The sequence below is a fragment of the Phasianus colchicus genome, chromosome 1, assembly GCF_987193195.1.
Source record: "Phasianus colchicus chromosome 1, bPhaCol1.hap1.1, whole genome shotgun sequence".
Lineage (NCBI taxonomy): Eukaryota > Metazoa > Chordata > Aves > Galliformes > Phasianidae > Phasianus > Phasianus colchicus.
In genome coordinates this window covers 52,608,106-52,628,632 of record NC_143436.1, presented here as the reverse complement: position 1 = coordinate 52,628,632, position 20,527 = coordinate 52,608,106, and the positions used below count along the sequence as shown (strand labels likewise).

General features: G+C 47.4%; 1 protein-coding gene across 19 annotated transcripts in view; it reads right to left on the bottom strand.

Moving 5' to 3' along the window:
- The window catches only part of RBFOX2 (RNA binding fox-1 homolog 2), a 162,737-nt gene that overhangs the window by 53,086 nt on the left and 89,124 nt on the right, over window positions 1-20,527 (bottom strand). For 18 of the 19 annotated variants that reach the window (XM_090142940.1, XM_090143027.1, XM_031600081.2 and 15 more), the window contains one exon: window positions 4,108-4,332. In XM_090142940.1, coding sequence (XP_089999066.1) covers window positions 4,108-4,332 — 225 coding nt within the window. Of the gene's footprint in view, window positions 1-4,107; window positions 4,333-6,777; window positions 7,367-20,527 lie in introns of those variants that run through there. The other variant, XM_090143020.1, reaches the window with a different exon arrangement.

Sequence of the window (20,527 nt, the reverse complement as noted above, 5' to 3'; positions counted from 1 at the left end):
ATCAGACAGTGTAAAAAGTCATGCATAATAAGAATAAGTTGAGGAACCTCCATAATGCTGCTGGCTCCCTCCCTTCTTAACTCTTGGTGGATGCCTGGGCCAAAGCCAGCTGACCCAGCAGCCTCCCATCTCGCTTCCAAACACAGTACACAGGGGTCCCCCACCACAGATGTGTCTTCACAAAACCTGGAAGACTATATCCCTTTATGGTGCGGCAGATGAGTTAAATATGCCTCAGTATGGCAATTTGAAAAGCCGAGAGACACGCTGCTCTGTAATTAAATAATGCTTTATATTGGTTCACGACAACGCAGTGCCGAGGCGACAGCACCTGCCATTTTCGTGCAAAGTCATTTGCATAAACTTACTCCTCGACTTCCATAGCTCCAGCTGCATTCTGTAATTTATATAGACACACAAATTCTTCCCTCTGACATTAACAAGAGAAACGAGCTGAATAATCAGCTCACAGTATTAAGTGCAATGCATTTACTATCAAGCAAGCTTTTGTAGCTCAGCGATGATTAATCTTCCCTCTGCGGGTAGAGCACTGGGAGATGCAGAGAGCTGACAACTGCTCTCGGCTCCTGGCCACGCTCTCCATGCACCTACCTTGCGACAACAGCATGTGCTGGATTCCTCCAAGAGCCCCTCTAATTCATTAACCCAGCGAAAGAATTGGACAGCTTTCTGCCGGGTCAGTGAATTCAAGTGGCTCACGTGAGGAATGCCAGAGCCGGTAAACAGGAGTGGGAATTTGTGCTGGGAGCCAGATCTCTCCTTTCTGACAGCGGTGAATCTTTAGATCAGCTCAGCTGCCAGAGGAGCCACGGCCTCGTTAGCATCGCTCCCTGGGGCTCTCTGTGCTGGGTGTCTCCAGCAGGGAGAACTCGTGTAAACCAAGAAAGGGGAAGGGGAAGAAGCCAGGCAGCCCAACACTATAAAAAGTGAAATGCAGAGTGTCAACAATTTAAGAGGCAGGCTGTAACAGGCAGAGCGAGTAGGCCAAATATGGTCTGCTACCTCAGGCTATTTTTAAGGCAGGTCTTTCAGCTGTGCTTTCGGACAGTATCAAGAGAAAGGACAGATGCTCGGAGATGATGACTAGGAGACCCACATGCCAGACAAGAAACAAAGCTCCATGGATGAGTCCTGATCCTAAAATAAAAAGGTTCCAAAGTATTAAGCTGTTTGTATTACACCACCTATTGTGTCAATTTCTTTTCCGTGCCCCTGCTCCGAGAGCTTTGAATGCTTTCCACCACACTCAGGCCTCCAGAACCAAGCTCACCCTCCGCTGATGACACCAACCAGTCAACCCCCTTCACTTGGGAGCTTTGCTCAGCCTAGAGGAGCACACAGGAAGGCATGGACTATGACTACCAAGGTTTCTTTTACTTATGTTCACATCTGCTGTTTGACCTCAGCCTTCCGGATCACTGTGTATTAACTCAGCAGTCCCCCAGCTAATCTCAAGTCATTCAATCCAACTTGTTCATGAGATCCTGAAAAGTTCCTATGAGAAGACACCCCCACGCTGTACAAGGGACCCCAATACAGACCCCACTACACTGCTGCGTAAGTCAACACCAACCAGATGATACTTCTCTTTCCATTAGGGACCTTTAAGTCATCCCATATTCTGTTACTTCTGGAATTCTCCTTAACGCTACCAGCCTGAAAAGCCAAAAATCCACACAACTTCTGCCATCTCGCTCTGTCCTGCCAACAGGGCAGCCATACAAGCCTTGTTCTTAAAAGCAAAGAGGGACCTGATCTGCCTGACCTAAGGAAATGTGTGAGCTATCCCATGGGAGCACAGGCTTGCAGTCAGCGGCTAAAAAACCCGCCAGCTATTCAGTCAGGGGTATCGCCTTTGCACAGATGACAGCAGCTGCGCTTGTCAATCCCCATAATGGGAGGGGAGGATCACATATCACCCGCAATGAGTTTTTGCTATGTTAAAGTTAGCACTGGCATTTGAGCAAGACAACAAAATGAAGGGAAAGCTCCTTAAAGCATAGCAGTCTATTCCACATAGATTGGACATGTATGTCAAACAAGCAATAACCAGTCTGTGTGATAGACAAGATGCTTGACTTTAGCTGTAGATGTTCAAGATGAAACAACCAACCTGTTCCGTTGTATTTTAACAGCATGCTTTAGCTTGAACAACTGCTGCGCCGTCTTCCTCCCCCTAGATCCTACATCATTAATCAGCGTACTGAGAAGGAGAAAAGTTGCAAGCAATTACATCCCAAGGCACCCCACGGAATGAAAATAAATTCATACAGTAGGGTTCCTGCACAGAGAGAGAGAGAGAGGGACAAAGGCGATCCAAAACCCAATGCATAAGAAGTGTGGGAATGCCTGCGACCAAGCTGCCTTTCCCCTCCCCACGTGCCAATATCTGGGATGCTCTGGGTTCGAGCAGTCCCAGCTGCACCCTCACTCCCTTCTGGCCACGGAGACTGACTTTGCACGCTCAGCTTGCATCTTTAACCGCGTTAAGTGCTTGCACCAGACGTGCCCACCTGCTCCCAAGAACCAGCGCCGTGCATTACCCTGCCTGCTTCCCAGATCACCTCTCCCAGTCACGCTCCCTCCTGGCAACACCAGCTTCTCCCTGCAGTCTCCCAGCAACGCTCCCTCCCACACACAGGCTGCTCGTCCCCATCCCCGGTTGGCGCGCACACGGCGGGCTGCGCAGAGCCGGCGCTGGCTGATGGGAGGCAGAGCCAGGCCCTGCAGCACTGTGGGGACGGCTCCTAATAAGGAAGAGGAGCAGGAGGTTTGGCAAGAGCCCGCAGCCAAGGTCAGGGCTCGCATCACTTCCATTAAAAAGAAAGGCTCTCAAGCTCTGGGCAAAGATGGGAAGAGCAAATGCACACGGGAGAAAAGGCACCGCTCTGGTCAGCTCCCCATTTCCACTCTTCTCATCGACCCAGCTGTTTGTTGGAGATGGGCAGCCCAGATCCTCCAGGCTCAAACAACATGCCTTTATGACAAATTGCATTTCTGCATGCTGTACCCTGCATTGGCCTTAAGTTTTATTTCCAGCCTGATCTCTTCTTGTCTATGTTTGCATTCGCCTTAGGCCAAGGAAGGCCTTTGAAGTTCCTTTTACACGCTATTGATGTGCTTTACTGGGTTTGTACTGTCTTCTTCTCCCAGCTGAGGCATTCTCAGGATAAACTCAACGATACCTTATCAAAGCCATAGCTGGCGTTGTCAACCAGTGCCCACTGCAGAAGCAGCAAGGCCCCATGCTGGGAGCCGTGCACACTCGGGCTGGCACTATCAGCTCTTCCCATCGCTGGCACTAAATTCACTCAGTACTTACGGGGGGGGAAATAATCTCTATGAGCCAAACACCCAACTACAAGCAAAACTGAAAGCATTAACAGATTAAATCCACCCCTGAGCACCGAAGGCTCTCACCATAAGGCTCTTTATTAGGAAGTTAAGTCTTAACAAGTGGCTTAAGGGGTGGATAAAGCTTTTCCCGGGATAATCTGTCAGCATGTTGCCCAGTGCCAGTTCCAGGCCACAGGAAGAAGAAAGCAAAAAACGTAAGAAGGTGAAAATCTTTGTTTGGTAAATGGACGCCTAGTAGCTGAGAGGTCCTCTCCTATCATTGCCCCTGAAGCTCCCCGCCATTTTCAGAAACTCAAAGAAAAGTGTTTTTCTACTCTGTTAGCTTCCTGAAAGCAGGAGTATTCCAAGATTACACCTACAATACACGTGCTCTCTCAAATCCTTCCTGCTGTCAACCTTCTAGAACTTGCCTCCACCACATTCATGTGAACCACTTACCAACTGACTCAAGGTAACTAATCTTTCTAGGAAAGACTGTCTTTGGACAGCACCACCGTGGTAAAAGCACCATGATCTCAGGTACTGTTGCAGGCATTTATTTACAAGGGAAACACGCAGAAGGGGAAAGATGAGAACGCAGCAATGAATCATCAGAACCCCTGGCTTTTTGCCATTCTCTCCTTTCCAAGCCTATGACTTTCTGCACACTTGAGCAACAGGCAGCCACCTCCTGCACAGCTGCCTGTTCCAGAGGCACCATTCTGCTGCCCCGCGCTTTTCCGCACTTACTGCGAGAGATCCATTCTGCGTGCTGGCTGTGGTCGTGCTCTGCTCGCCGTGCGGCTGCGTGCTCCCATAGAGCGTCAGATTGTGCTCGCTGGTCTGGCCTGCATAGTCCTGAGTGTGTGGCACCCCGTACTCTGTGGGAATCCCGTTCTGTGGGGGTGGCGGAAATGGGATTGTGGTGAATGGCTGCACCATTGCATCAGGAGTTGCTGCTGGCTCCTGGTTACCCTGGAGAAAGGAGAAAGCAGTTTTATCACACCACGAAGACGGAGAAATCATCAGCCTGAGAAATCATCCACAATCACACACATGTTCCACACGGTTCATGTAAATATCCCATTCGCTGCCACAGTCTGCTGTTTTCTTCTCTATGAAGCCTTGCTCCGCTGAGTCATCATGCTGGTTTTTAATCACACTTGGGCAACTTTCTCACTTTTGGGTGGCACATGGAGAACCATCTATGAGGTTTCCAACTTGCACACACCTGAAATCTCATGAAAATGCTTCACATGCAGTAAGGCATTATTTTGAAAGGGTAGAGAGGCTCTGGAGCTTGAGAATGGGAATGGAAGAGCACAGAAAAGCAGGGTGCTAGGTCCACCTCCTCCAGCCCCATCTTCACAGCTCTGCACCCAGGCACACAGTGTTTCAGGGCACACTGTTGCGTTACAGCAGGAGAAAGAAGCACACATCTGTGCAGCAGCCCCTTCCCCTGCGTTGGCAGCGACGAGCACTGAGCACAGGTGCAGCTTTTAGCACACCAACTGCACAACCCAGAAACAGCCAGCTGACTGTGCAAAATATATCCCCAAAAGACATCTCATCCTACTACTCCTGAAAAAACGCCGGCAGCAAACCCAAAGCCTGCAGCACTGCAGGGCTGTCGTGGAGGGGACAGGAGGGAGCTGGGGGTGACCTTCACGAGCCACCCGGGTGAAGGACAAGCGTCTCAGCATTGAAACCCAGCCCTGGGAAGCCCAGCCTGCTGCACTGCTCCTACTGCCACAGCAGCAAAACCCACAGAGAAGATTTATGAGAGCACGGCTGTTTGATTTATGTGCGTGTCAACAGACTAATCCTGATTTTAAATTTTGGCTGCTGTTCCAGCCCCTGGTCCTCCCCCACAAAGCCCAGAGGTACACCAGCACGCTTAAACCAAGGGAGGAAAAGGGAGAGGGAGCTTGTCCTACAGACAGGAGAGGCAGAGGGGAAATTACCGAGCAATCTTCAGCAGAGAGCACACAGACCTCCCGCTCTCTTCCCCTGCCTGCAGCCCTCCCTTCCCAGCCTAGATGACAACCACAACCTCACTGCTCCTTCAGGTGTCGGCCCAGTCCCCAGCCTACTTGGTCTGCTCAGTGCTCGGACTGCCTGCCCAGGGCCACGTTTCCTGGAAGAGTTGAGTTTGCTCCCCAGATTAGGGCTGATCCTGCTTCATTTGTGCTTACTCTATTACCTGTCCAGTCCCAGCAGTGGGGAGTTGCAGGCAGCCTCAGCCATGCCCAAAATCTGAGAGCCTTACCAGCACTTTGTTATACCCAATCTCTAGCATGTTTCCATACAGCTCAGGTCTGCCTGTTTCTTTCATTTTAATCATAGCTTAACATCAACCGTTTAACACTGGATCTAAATACTAAACTGTCTGAGTTTTCTGGGAAGATGCCACAGCAGAAACTATTTCCAATCTTCTCAGAACAATCCAGACTGACAAGCCCGTGGTCCCCCTGATAGCAGGAAAAGAATGCTAATCACAGAATCACAGAATGACCAGGGTTGGAAGGGACCTCAAGGATCATGAATCTCCAACCTCTAATTAGCCACCAACAAAACTTATTGTGCGTTCTTCCCAACAGTGTGGGGTTGCTCCCTAAAGGACATACTCCAGCATTTTGTTTAATCTCACCCCTCGACTGCTTAAAATGCCAGCCCACAAACCTCGTATCACCATATTTCCAACATTCCCCCCTCCCTCAGTTAACACTGCGCCCCTTCTAGTTCAAATGCTTTTCAACCTTTTAAATATTTTCTCTCCCTTCTTCGATTATCTACAAGTGTTTGAAGGATGAAAAATGCTATCGCTCTCTCTCTCTCCCCCCGATTTCTTGTGGTGTTTTGATAACACATTTATTTTAAGTTTAATCACATCTCACAAGCCAAAACAGCCTGACAACTTTATTTATTACTTCTCTCTGACCTTCCTAAGATTTTTAAATAAGGGATTTTTAGTGCAGAATGCAGTGTTTTAATACCATTCTAACTTCAGGGATTTTTTTTTTCTAATCTCATATTTATAATAATATTAAATACACTAAAATGCAGAAATCACGCCTCAGGTTATCAATAAATCTATTGCTATTATGCTTGTCCAGCTTTCACTATCCAAAGGAGTACCTGTATCTGAAATTATTTTTCCTCTAGCTATGATTATTTACACATTTCCTGTCTAATTACTTTTTAACATTTTAATTTCCTTCAGTGCTTTCTTCCTGCCCCCACTCGTGTCTGTGAAGGGAACACCTAATGTGTTCCCTGCAGGTTTCATGGTGTACTGATACTCTCCCTCTTCTGTCACTCTGCCCAATTTCAGCATTTACCCAACGCTTTGTATTTTCAAGAACACGCACAAAAAATCCCATTTATGTTCCAACAGAGAACCTGAACTCCTTTCCCTACCTCCAACCCTTTGCGGAAGGTCGTGCAGTCAGAAGCGCTGATTTTCCCACATCCCAAGAGGTATGAAGAGGTTCAAGAAAACCCTCAGTGAAGGCATGCGGGAGGGAGATGCAACCAAGAGAGCCAAGCTAGAAGTATTTTGTCTATCCTATCTCAACAACATGCCTCCCTGCACTACCAGCGCTGCCTGATTTAGCTCGTGAACCTCTCAGCATCATGACTCAACACCGACAGACTGAGATGAATATGTCAAAGAGTAGTCACCATCCCCAAATGCACGCACAGATGCCATCGCGGGACAAAGAAAGCTCAGCTGCAGTTCCCACTAATTACTGCTGTTATCAACTTGTGCGATAGCATAAAATGAACCTAATTAACGTCCAGGCTCGGACAGACTTCTCGCAGCCACAACACAAGATGGATGGTGGGCTCCAGGAAGCAAGCCTGAGGGACATCCGGCTGCAGGAACAATTTTGGCAGCTCCAGGTTAGCAGATATGAGTTCATACCACCACTAGCTGCCATCCCATGCCTACCAAGCAGGGTCGGGCTGTTCAACACAACTGTAACTCAGAACAATTAACCAAACATACACCCCTCAGAAAGGGAAAAAGTCTCAGTACGACAAGTAACTTACAGTTCAAAGAAAACCAGAAACCCCTATGTTGTATACTCACTCAGCTCTCGGGCTCCCACAGGAAGCACTCGCACAGAAGGCAGGGATTCAGAGCAGCTGCCTTCCTACAGAGCTCTGACACTGGTCTCACCAGCACACCCTGCGCAGTGCATCAGCAGGACACGGGACACCAGCCTGGGTTCCCAAACCACCAGAGCTACGGCTATGCCTCGAGGTGTCAGCTTCCCTTCTTTGGGCTGTGGTTTCACCTGCAGCTCAACCCATGCTTTGTTTGAAAAAACAATTCAGCTAAGCCAGCGAAAAATCCTAAACAGGGACACATTTTTAAGAGCTGATGCACACGTACCTTAATTAACGAGCTCTGCAGCTCCAAGCTAAGCAGCCAGGCGAGACGCAAACAGGCGTAGCGGTACCTCGCAGAGGGGAGGAAGCCAGGGACGCCTCAACCAACACAACGTGGTTCCGCAAATGCGATTTCGGATGAATTCTTTCAGCAGACAGCAGGTGGTGATCCAAGATCACGGCACCGAGCGCGAGCACACAAACATGCACAAAGGCCTCCCACTTCCATAAAGCTGTCAGCTAACAAAGATCAGTTTATTTTGTGAGGGGCTGGTTTTGTTTCGTGCGCTGGAGAAACGAGTGTAATTTAGAGAGACGTGAAAGGAGCCTCAGAGTGAGGTGACTGTGGATCCCTCCTGTATTGGCATGCCGGTATTTGCATAGATAGCAAAGAGGAACAGATTAAAATGGCAATTCTGGTAAAACTGACCTGGTGCAATTTCTGCATGGACAACTCCATGTGAAGTGCCATAAGCTCTGCGTTGTCCGCTACCTTATGAAGAGCCATGAGCTTCAGAGGAAGGCGCAAAGCAACGCTATAGTACGTACACATCCAGTAACCTCTCCAAAGTACTGTTCAGCTCTGGAAACCCCCAAGCACTGTGACAGATAGAGCATAGGAGGGGGGCCAGCCCACTGTTGACAGGTTTGCCTTCCCCATGCCTGTGTTATTAAGCCTGGGAGGAGCTGCCTCCCATCTAGCTGCAGGCAATTAAGGTGTTTGTGACGACCGCTGTGCTCCCGGCTACGGCTGTTTGCTCTCCGCACAACCCTAATCCCTTCCGTAAATAGCAAAAGCTGCTCCTAGCTCCAATCTGCAGAGGCAACAGCTCAACCTGGAGCCATTGCCCACCCCACGCTGCCCCTGAGGGGGACACAGGAACCCACACCATTCCCCTCTGACCAGGTCACAGCTGGCCCAGGGGGAGCAGTGCGCACCCTCCCCAGGCTTCTGGCACTGAGGTCCCAGCCTCCAGGCACTCGCTGCCTCCACCCTCTGTGCCCCCTTTCGGCACGTATCCCAGAAAAAAAGGGGAAAAAAAAGAGGAAAAAAGACTTCTTATTGTCAGGTTAGTTTTGTTCCCAGCTGAGAGCGTTGAAACATCTTGGCAAAGGGTGAGGAGAGCAGGAGCCAGAACAGTGAGGGGGTGGAGGAGCAGGGAGGGAAGGGCTAGTGGACATCAGTGGTTTTCACAGACCCTGGAACTGAAGCTATGATCTTTCAAAATTGTCCTTCTGCTCTTCGGGTCATGAAAACATTCAAAAAATAAGTGATGTGTATGGGATGATTAGTGATGGTTTTTTACCTCCCCACATCCTGCTGAACACTGACCCAGCCACTGAACTCCTCAGGTACTCGAGAACACCACACAAGCTCTTTACCTCCACTTTCCATACCATGGCCATTTCATTCCTGATCAGTTTCTTAAGAGTTTTAAAACTTCAGGTCTTCGTTTGCTATCGATCAGCCCTTTAGCACCTATCATATAGGCAAAAACAATCTATGGAAGGAAAGTTGAGAGATGGAAAGGATGTACAAAGCTAAAAAGAAGGGAAAAGAAAGGAAAGGAAAACAGGGAGAGAAGAATGAAAATAGACAAGTGTCCTAGAAAGCAAACATGATTTCCCCACAAGTGTTACTTACTGATTACAACCCCCCAGGGACAGCAAAAAACAACTCCAAGTACGGTTACTACAGAACCATCCCCTGGTAGCTCTCTGCACAAACCTTTGCTGGAGCCCAGGGGTGCATGGCCTTAACCCAACAGCCACACCACAAAAGCACTGCTGTGGCTCCAGGGCACAGGGCTGGTGTGCCTGTCTGTTGACCCAGATGGATAAAATCAACACCTCTTCCCTTGATGCAGATTGATCATAAATGCACCTTGAAGAAGATCACAATAATGGAGGATTTGGGATTTGATTTATAGCACGCTGGGGATTTCAACCCTTACATCCAACAGCAATTCCTTCTTTGCCCACCCAGAAATAATGCTTTACCTACAGGTAGTTCTGCGAGAGTTTGGTGGAGTTTTATGTCAGTTTTGTTAAAAGCTGGCAGGCACACATTCATGTGTTTTTTTGAATTTAAACTTCGAGCAATCATTTTAAGGATGCTCTTTTTCAATTGGCTCAACTAAAGCCTAAGTGAGCTGACCTTCCACTAAAATAGCTGCCTGCACACAGACAGGCACACATCTAACCATTTAAAGGCATGTTTCCTCCAACTTCCTGGAGCGAGCTTGCACTGATTATCTAATCTTCTCCTTCCTTTTCCTTGATATGTAAAGCAAGGGAAGAGTAAGTTATCTTCCAATATACACTATCATTCCAGGCCACCAAAAACTGTTCTGTAAAAGAAAACAGCTGGCTTTCTTGCCTTTTTTCTTTAATGCATTTAAGTACTTTTTTTTTTTTTTAATAGATAAGTTCAAACCTCACTTTTATAGGAAAAGAAAAAAGAGAATTATAGTTTTATCTTACTGCACTACCCAGGAAGCACTCACTCACTCCAACACAGCCACTTCTCCTAGCCCTATACAGCCAGAGTTATACTGGCTTGCCAGCCTGAAACGTACCCACTGGCTTTCAGATTTTAATACTGATTTACTGCTCTTGAAATCTACATTATTCCCCCTTCAAAAAAAAAAGAAAAAAAGAAACCCTAAAAAAGTGAAATGTTACTGGCAATTAAGGCATCCTACCAAATGCTTTCAATCAATTCACACTCTCTGGGGTTGATTAGGAAGAGAAATGTGCTTCATGAGACCCCATCAAGGCCTCAACATCTGTTTCCATTCCACATTAGAAATGAAACTACCTCTGAACATTATAGGGAAAGGGGGGGGGGCTGAGGATGAAGGAGAAAGGTCACCAGGATGGATGCTTCCTAAGCAGAAAAGCCAGCAGGCAAATGAAAGGCCAGGCTCACATTTTCACTCTAGACCAGTCCTTTAGCATCTGCCCTGGCAGCGTTCTTCCCAACCCTGCAATCCCCTACATGAATATTTTCCATTTGGTATTCGTTGTCAATGTTCTTGGGAGAGAGATTTCTGTAAGATGACTAGCTTTCAACAAATCAGTATGAAAGCACGGCCTCCAAATGTGCTGCATCCAGTCACACAGTAATCCAACAGACACCCAGCACGTTGGAAGCATCCCCGTACGAGCGGGATTACTTTACTGATAGGTGAAGAGGGTTATGTTTCTTCTTCTGGACCAGAATTGAAATGAACCACAGCTAAGACACAGTGCTCTGCAGATGTGTCACGTATGTTTAATCCAACCTAACCATGATCAGCTTTGCAGCGGATTAGCAAACTGATCACACTCACAGTCACACGAGTGTGGATTCCCATACTGGGAGGCAGCACCAGTGGGGAAGAAGTGCAGTATCAGCTCGGCTGGGAGTGGTCTGTGTCTGCAGTAGCGATAATGCAGCACAGTGCTGGTTTTCTACCTGTCCCAACTGCTAACCAGCAGCTTGTAGGTTCCACTGCAAAACATAGTAATGTCTATAGGGAAGAAAATCCCACAGTAGCTCTCTAGCAGGATGTAGGCCATCCTGCAGTCAGATAGCAGCTTTGTTTTGAGGAAGATGGCAGCTCTCCAGGTGATGCTGTATTTAAGAAAACCAGCATTCTTTTCCACAGACCTGATCAGGGACCTGGGCTGGACTGAGCGGCAGCCATTCTCACTCATCCCACAGCCTTGCTCTGTGGAAGGGCTGCCTCCCAGTATCTGCAAGCACATCACCAAACCACACTGCATGAAGGGTTATTCCTGCAGCCTCGGGAATTCAGACTTCGATCCTGAAAACTTAAACCCTTAAGAAGCTCATTCAACCCCTTTGGAAGATTTGTATCTACTTTGGTCAGAGGAATTTTTCAAAGCCCTTACTAAGTGACATACCTATCTGCAATATACTTCCAGATCTCTCTCTAATACCTGGTGCTCTTCTAGGAAAGGTTTTGAAGATGGCTTCTGGCACACAGCTTCCCCCTCAGTGGCAGGAGATGTGTGATGGTGCTGCTCTAAGCTGGCTTAGCTAGAGGATGGACAACCAGGGAGAAAATTAAAACCTCAAAGCTCAGTCAGCCATCTCCATTTGTATCACACAGACCCCTTCTGTCCCTCTAGTCTCACCAGCCAGTACTAGCCCTCCCCTCCTGCCTGCCTGATTCCAGCTCCTCCCAAAAAAGCTGCCAACTGAGGAGGAGGAAGGGAGAAAATGCAGGGAAGGCAAACACATCTGGAATCAATTGGGAAAGCTCTGAATGCCTCGGAAAGAACTGCAGAGCTGGCAGAAAGCAGAGCAAGAAGTCGTGCTTTCAGACGTGACTATGGAGCAAAGGTGGAGGACGAGACGTATACAGCATACTGAAACAGTATCAGAGCTCCTCCTGAGGTTCTCTCTCCTTTTTTTTTTTTCCTCCCCTCCTTTTATGCAGGCAGCTAAATCTCCCAGCCCTGTCACTGCTGCCGGCCCATTGCGGGGACGGCCACAATTCAGCGCTGAACAGACGGGCTCTGATCACACAGCTCCAGCCAAGGCAAACGAGACTCATCTGTGACTCAAGTGCCAGGGTAACAAAGCAACAATATTATAATCAATCTGCTGTCGGGGTGCGGTGGGGAGGAAATCTGTGACTTGGCATATGCTCGAGAACAGAAATTTGACAGTTTAAAAACGCAGATTCCTTCCCACAATAACTTTCCATTCCAGTAACACGTTCTCCTATCTTCTGTTACTTATTTGTTCCAAGATGAGTTTTCCATTTTCAAGGAAGGCTCCTTTATGTATCCTGGAAAGCAGGGATGCTAGAAAGGAACAAGGGGGTCACTAAGAAGCAACTCACCAGAGCAACAGCTTGGTGAAAGGCACGAGTAAAATCATTTGGACATATTACCACCAAGTAGGAAATGGGAGCAGCATCACTTTAGCACATGGCCCTGGACAGATAAGAAACGGGGTACACACTTCCACATACACATTTTTAAAAAGGGAATTAAAAAAAAATTTGAATGAGAACAGGAAAAAGCCACAAAAGTGACCACATACCCAAACCAAAACATGGCTATACACTGGAAAAGCTTGAAAACCCCAATCAATTTTTCTTATTGTTAAAAAAAATAAGTGCCAACTGATTAGTTGGTGAAAGTATATTAATGGTTAGGGGAAAAAAAAAAAAAACAAACACTGGGCACTAATAGTATTTAATTTAATAAGCAAAGGCATCGAGAAAACCAATAGCTGGGAGCTGAGTCTGATAAATTCAGCTCTGGTAAAAGACACCATTTTATTTTGCTTGCTGATTTTCTAAGCAGCAGTCACGAAGTTGGCCACTGAGAAGAATTCAGTCCTCTCCTCGTGCCTTTTTGCTGAGAGCACTCTCTGATTCAAAGCAGAGGCATCAGGGTGAGGCATAAGGGCCTACAATGGCCAGAAGACTACTTAAAGGATCATCTGTAGGACCACACTCTGGAAAGCTAGGAAAAGTTGGTGGATCAATGCGCAGAAGAAAGCAGGTGAGACTGAGCAGCAGTCTTTTATCAGTAAAACGGCTCGGTCTCTCTGAGAGGAACAAGGCGCCGAGAAGCATGGCTGCAGTTCTGTGTACCAGCTGCTGTGATACAACTATCCACCAGCCTTGGAAGAAGTGACTCCGCTTCCTTCCCTGGCTGCTGCGAGATCCAGCCGTGTCACGGCCAGAAGTTAGCCTGAACAATAGCCTTCTGTTCAGCCACAAACCGAGGCGGCCCGCCTTGGATCAGCCCAAGCAGGACGCCCACTGCAGGAGGAGGCTGCAGCATATGGCCGGGGCGGGCAGGCGGGGGACCATTCTTCCTGCACAGCCCGCGGATACGCCACATTAACTGCGGTTGGAACGCACCTGAAAGCTGCTTTATCCCAGAACAAGAGGTTCTGCCGACATGTAACATATTATTGCCAAAACCTGCTTTGCTTATGCTTAACTTCTACAACGTCCCAGTGTAAGCTAGCATAATAGGTGTTTATTTACACACCACGCATGTCAGGTATCTCAGGAACGAGGACCCCTTTGCTTCTAAGCCCTCACAAAGCCTCTTTCCCCCAGGCCTTTCAGCTAAGGTGTGTTTACCGAATTCCTGTTGCAGCCAGCAACCAGCTCAGGCTTCTCCTGCACATGGCCCACCTGCGCCTCACCAGCGTAGCAATGCCTTGAGCATTTGGTTTAACAGCAGAAAGGCAACGAATATTCTGATTAAACTGTTGCTTCTTACTGGCAGCCACACTTTTAAGCTGCTATATATTACTGAAGCTGAATCGATAGACTTACAAGCTGAATTGATAGAAGAGCTTCTCATTTTGATGACATGCCCGCCAGCACCTGCAGCTCCATTAGTGTGTCACTATGCACATTCCCATGACATTCACCCCTTGGAGGTCCTCAGCAATCTCTACCTCTACAGCAGTGTCTGCCAGCTTGCACCTCCAGAAGAGCAGAGAAGAGACTACATCGGACCGGAATCTGTCTTGCCAGCCGGCTCCCTCCTACCCATAGCACCAGGATGCAGAAAGCCCCAGGATGTAGGCTTGGAGAAGAGCATCAGTATCTGGCAGCCAGGAGCAGCACCCTGCACCCAAGCCAAGGAGCAAGTCTTTGGCATGGAGAGAAAACAGCGGAGATGCATGCCTGGCTGCTTCTGTCAATCTGTGGCAGAGGGGGAATGCCCAGTTTTTTGTTTGTTCTTTTTTTAATATATATATTTTTCTCATATTACCAAGAGGAAATGCCGAGGACTGCTGCAGTCCCTGTCCCTTGAGGCTCTGCTGCTGCCATCCGGCTGCGCTGCCTTTGCAGCAATGAATATTTAAACAGGGCAATAAATATTTCAGAGCACATCTATCCTGATGAGAAGTCTATTAGAATAAGAGAGAGGACACAAACATGCAGGGCAACGGCTGCTCCCTGCTCTGCCCCGACCACGTCCCCTCTCTCCAGCCCTCAAAAGGCACCTGAACACCTCAAATATTCACGAGCACAGCTCCCATTACTGTCCAAACACACTAAATAACACAAAAAGGTAAAAAGGTGCTCCACTTTCCAACAAGGTGTGCTTCCACCTCTCACGGGGCTGCTGGCTCTGGGGTGCAGCGATCACACGCTGGGAGAATTCACTTTATGCCCCATAGTACACCTCGAGAGTGCAACAAAAATAAAATCACTAAACCTGGCATCTCAGTGCCTGGTGGAGCAAAGAAGTGTGAAAGCCCATCTCTTTCCCCACAGCTCCTCTCCTTCATTTAAGCGGCGCAGTCACGCTGGTGTTTCTCGGTCACTAGCAGCTCTGCTTGGCTCTCTGCAGGATGCTAACAGATGCACAGAACTTTGCCATCACTGGAATGAAGAAAATTGGCTAGAAAACAGGTTTAGGACACAGCAGAAAAAGCTTTTATTTAATCAGCTGTCATCTGCATGTCATTCACGTTAAGGGGGGCTATTTTGACTAGCACAGTGATAGAAGCTTGGTTTTTTGTTTTTTTTTTTTTTTAAATCATGTCCATAAAGAAACTTCAAGAAAAAAGTTCAGGGAGAAACACAAGTTTTGAAGGAAATCAAAATTCCATATAAGACGCTTGGGGCTCTGACATTACATAAGATTCCAAACAAAACAAATGGCCATGCTCAGAACTGGACTCCCATGCCAGCCTCCAGAGCTTCCTTTCCCAGATTCACAAGACATACAACATTGAATGATCACATAACAGGTGGGGAAGCTCCAGAAAGATTAATTAAGCCCACCTTGTACAAACGTTGGATATTAAGAAAAACTTCTTCCCAGGAAGAGTGGTGCTGCAGTGGCACAGGCTGCCCAGGGAGGTGGTGCAGTCACCATCCCTGGAGGTGTTCCAGAACTGCGTGGACGTGGCACTGAGGGATGTGGGCAGTGGGCATGGTGGGGATGGGCTGATGGTTGGACTGGGTGATCTTAGAGGACTTTTCCAACTTTAATCACTCTGTGAAAGGGAAGCCAAGAAGACACACTCACAAGGAGCAGCCAAAGGGTTTACTTGAGTAAGGGACAAGGCTGGGCTGCCATAGCCCACAAGTGACCTGCACCAGGCGCTCTCCTTTCTAGGGACGTGCTTCCATTGCTTTGAAGGTCACCACTGGGTTTTAACTGCACACAGAAACAGCCTTAATGGATATCATTAAGCTTTCCACTGCACGGCAGAGCCTCATGCTACTTCCATGTGGGCTTTTTCCCCTTGACCAAGGCAGCACCCAACAGCTGCGCAAGCCTGCTCAGGAAAGCCAGCTTCATATTCATGAAATTCTCTCTCGTCACCCTACGCTCCTGCAGAAATTGGCTTCAAAACGAAGTACTGAGCTGTCAAATGGCAAAACTTCTCTGCAGATAGTATTTCAAGAAGCCGTCAGATCAATCACTTGCTGCCTCCCTCCATGCCTTCTGGATCACAGCTCCTGGAATACCAGCAGCAGCACCACCAAAAAGATGCTGTTTATATTAAAAATATAAAATAGCAATCACAGCAGTGTAGTCCAGAGAGTGACAACAATCCTGCTGCTTCGCCAGCAGTGAGTGCCAGGATTTTACAATCCTGCTCCCAATCACCACCACAACTGGCCTCTGTATCACTGAAACTGAAAAAGGATCCAGTAAGAAGCCAGACCCAGCCTGGCCCTGAAAAAACACCTTTTGCTTTTCTACCCTATTAAGGGACCTCACGCACAATGTAAGCAAAATAAACTGGAAGCTAAGCAATTACCTCACTGAGTAGTTTAGAGCAGGAGCCACCATTTTGCAGCAGACATCAAAATAATGAGAGCTCCTCTGCTGACAGTGCAGCTGTGGATTACTCCCGTGATGGGCCATGTACCAGCACACTAAGGTGGAAAGAAGGCATCTAACCCAGGCAAGAAAAGATAAAAAAGATAAAGTTCATTAAAATACAAAAAGAAGAACGTGAGGAAGGAAAACAACATTTAATCCCATTGCTCCCAAGGACCTCTCATGACTCAGAAAATAAATGTAAACAGATGAAGAATTTAATTTGGATCATATCAGCCCTAATGGCACGCAAATGGCAGAGCAGGCACCCTGGGGAGAGGGAGGGAGAGATTTGCCATAGATCAGGTTACTATCACTGACAGCTGACCTAAAACATCACAAGATTTCAGCCGGCTCTGCCAACAACTTTCAAAGGTGCAACCTCCTCCTTTAAGAGATGAGATGTAAAACACTTAATTTTGTAACTGAGAGCAAGGAGGAAGGAGATCCTGGAGCACGAGTGCATAAGTGATCAAGATGATAATCCTCTTCGCTTCAGAAGGAGGACAATTAACTGAAAGCAAGAAATAAGCTAAAGTGAACCATTTCTTTCAAGATGTAAAAGTTCTAAGCCAAAGCAACGAGAACGTCAGGAACTGGAATTGTTCTTGCTGGTATGAAAGCACTGTGTGGCATAGGGGCAGGCAGTTGCTATGCCCCACAAACACGTTCCTTCAAAACAGAGTGACCAAACACACTCCTTCCTCGGGAGCTGGAGACCCAGCTGGCTGGATGGGCTCCACGCAGTCATTCCCCAGCTGGGCCAGCACAGCCCGTGGACATACTCCATCACTGCCAAACTTCAGAAACATTCTTCAGTTTCTCCAGAACAACTCTCAGCACTTGGTTTTAACTTTATCTTGTCTGAGCTTCTCTGTTTTGCTGGAAGTGACAGGTAGGCAACGCTGACAACTTGCAGGCCTAGCCAGGTGCTGAACAGATCACTGCTCCAATTCACACTGCTGTTCTGCAAGATCCTCTCCAGCTCCGCGTAACCAGGCTGGTAAAGCTCATTTGTCTGCTACTAAATTTTCAGTGAGAGCTGATGTTCAAAAGTGGCCAGTGACAGTGTCATTAATACCTATAGCAGCCAGTGTATTGTTCTATGAAGTCCTTTGCTTTCCTGCATCTCCAAAACACACTAGGACATTTAACAGGCAGGCCAGTACACATGAAAAAACTCCTTCAAATCCAGAAATTAAACAACAGTGTTTATTCAAGAGAACAATACTCCAAAAATCATTTAAGATGAACATGTGATGACAACCTATCAGTGTTAGCACTTCCCCTAGCATGCCTGGGGTGTAAAGCCTTTCCAGAACCCCAGAATTCCCTACTACAGTGTCACCAGGACTACTTTCACATTACGGCTGTAATCAATTTTTGGTGACCACTGAGGGAACAGCATCAGCAACTGCATTGCTTTGTGCTCTGCTTCTGCTGGACATTGCTGCCATCACAGCAGGAAACAATGGACTCAGGAAGGTGGATCAGATGTGGTTAATGGCAACTCCTAAACCACTTCAGCTGCACGGCTGCAGGCAGCCCAGCCACACGCTCACACTTTGGCAGTGTGAGCCAGGAGGCCCAGCATGCTCTGCATGTCAATCACAGGAGGTTCCTTTCTGCCACCGACTTACTTTCTCCAAGACTGATGTTAGACAGCATCTCAGAACAACTGTATGGCAATGTACTGAGTCTCACAGCCAACCTAGAGCCCTACTGCACTTCAGAAAACACTCCACTCCTTGATAGCCTACCTAGAAGAGTGAATTTTATCTTCCCTCGTGCTCCTCCAAGATTTTAAGAAATTACCATTAGTCAGCTCCAGCTGTCCTTCCCCTTCACGTGACACATCAAGCAGCTCAGAGCTTCAGTCTCTCTCTCTCTGGCTTTCCGGTTGTGCTTTATGCAGCAGACAGGCCTCATGGCTTCTATCTGATGGAATGGGAATGGGCCTGGCATGCCTTCTCCCCGGCGAGCTGCAGCCCGCAGCCCCCAGCTCAGCTCTCTCCTTGTTTCTGTACCACACTCACTGCAACTCCTGCAGCTCACTGTCAGAACTAATTAAGAGTATCGTTAACAGCAAAAAAAAAAAAAAAAAAAATCCTGAGAAAGCACATTTGAGCCAAAAGCTGAGAGGGACAGTTACATCACTGCTCTGCTGCCTCCTCACAGAGGGCTGATTTTGGGGGACCCTCATCGTGGCCAAAGCTGCTACCAGGCTGCCTAAAGCTACAGTTTCAGAGTTGATGGAAAACACAGCTGAGAGATCCTTAATCTGATGTAACATGATTTATTTAAGTTCATCTCTCACTTTCTGACAGTGCATCAAGACATCAGCAGCAACGTTTTTTTTTCCCACCTAAGTTCCCACCAGTTAACTTCTTCTCACATCCCTTCCAGTACGTTAACCAACAGCAGCTTTGGAGGGACTTATAGAGTCCCTTCAAAAATTACTTCTTAGGATGCAGGCTGACAGAAGGCCTTGGATGACCCGAACTCTTTGTGCCACCAAGGCCTGCAATCCCCTTGACTGCATTCTGCATCACAGTCATGCTGGTACCGACGGTCTCGGGGACAGTGATCCAGCTGAGAACCATTCCTAGCACAACCAAATGAGAAAGTAAAATAATAGCAGTTGAGGAGCAGCAGCATTGCCACATGGCAATGAGCCATGGGGACCGTAGACACAGACACTTTCAGTCAAGTGTAAGACTGAACTAATCGTGAAACGGCATTTTTTGGAATTCCCAAAGATGGCATCCCATGGTAAGCACAGCACCAAGCACACGTTACTCTTCAGACACTTGATCAGCCGCTTTTACCACATACTCACTCAGAGCCTGGTCCTGTATGGTCACCTGGAGCAAAGAAGCACACCAGGCTCACCCCAAAGCCTCTGGCATTCCCATTTCCCTCCACGCCGTATCCTTTCAGCTCCATTGCAAAGGTCTAAGTTCACCCAACCCCACCACCAAAACGCAAGTCTCAAAGCCAGATGTATCTAAGAGGGATTCCTAGAAGTATTTTTTCTCCTTTTTGTGCTGCTTTAAGACAGCAGAGAGCTTCATCCTACAATGAGGTGAGATGTAAACCTGAGAATGGTTTTGCATACCAATTCTGTAACCAAATTTAACAGTTTCATCATGCACACAGAGAAAGGCAAGGGAAACAGAGCAAACTAACGTGTACAACATATTTGAACACTGAGCAAAGCTGACGTACCACAATGCCTTACAGTCCAACCAACAGCTGCAAAAAGTCTGATTTACTGATTTCACCAAATTTCCATGCTTTTCCTCTATCTTCTGATTCAGGCTGGAAGGATCCTCTACAGGATAGCACAGATTTAGAACGCTTCCTATTGAAATTCTGAAATCCTTTCCCCTGCTGCCCTATTTATCTAAATTACATTTTACAGAGCTGGAAAGGACACAAGTTGGAAAACAAAAGCCTTTCTTACTTCTGCTCCCTAATATTCCTGAGTCCTCTGCATAATCATTCAGTTTTGATAACCCCCTTTTATACGCCATACTGAACAATAGCAAAAATAAGAAGGGCTACAAAGAACAACAAATCAAATTAAGGGTTTTGCTATTCATTGAGGGTACATGAAACAAAGGAGGACTAGCACTATCCAAGAAATCAGACCTCCTCTCCGAGGCATTTTTAAATTGGTCTCTAAGTAATTTGAAGCAGATTTTGCTATTAGGACTGGAAGGAGAATGCAGGCTTCGTATACGGGGCCTCAGCAAGACCCGATAGGTGAACAATGGTCTCTGCACCATATAGGGCAAACTCTGATTATCTAAATCTTAGTTAATCAAAAGCAGTTATGTGAAAGTCAAAAATGCCCTCCAAGTCAGATAGCTCAGTGAGATCAGGACTTACAAAGCACGTAGAAAGCCTGAACTCCCCAGGACCAGGAGTG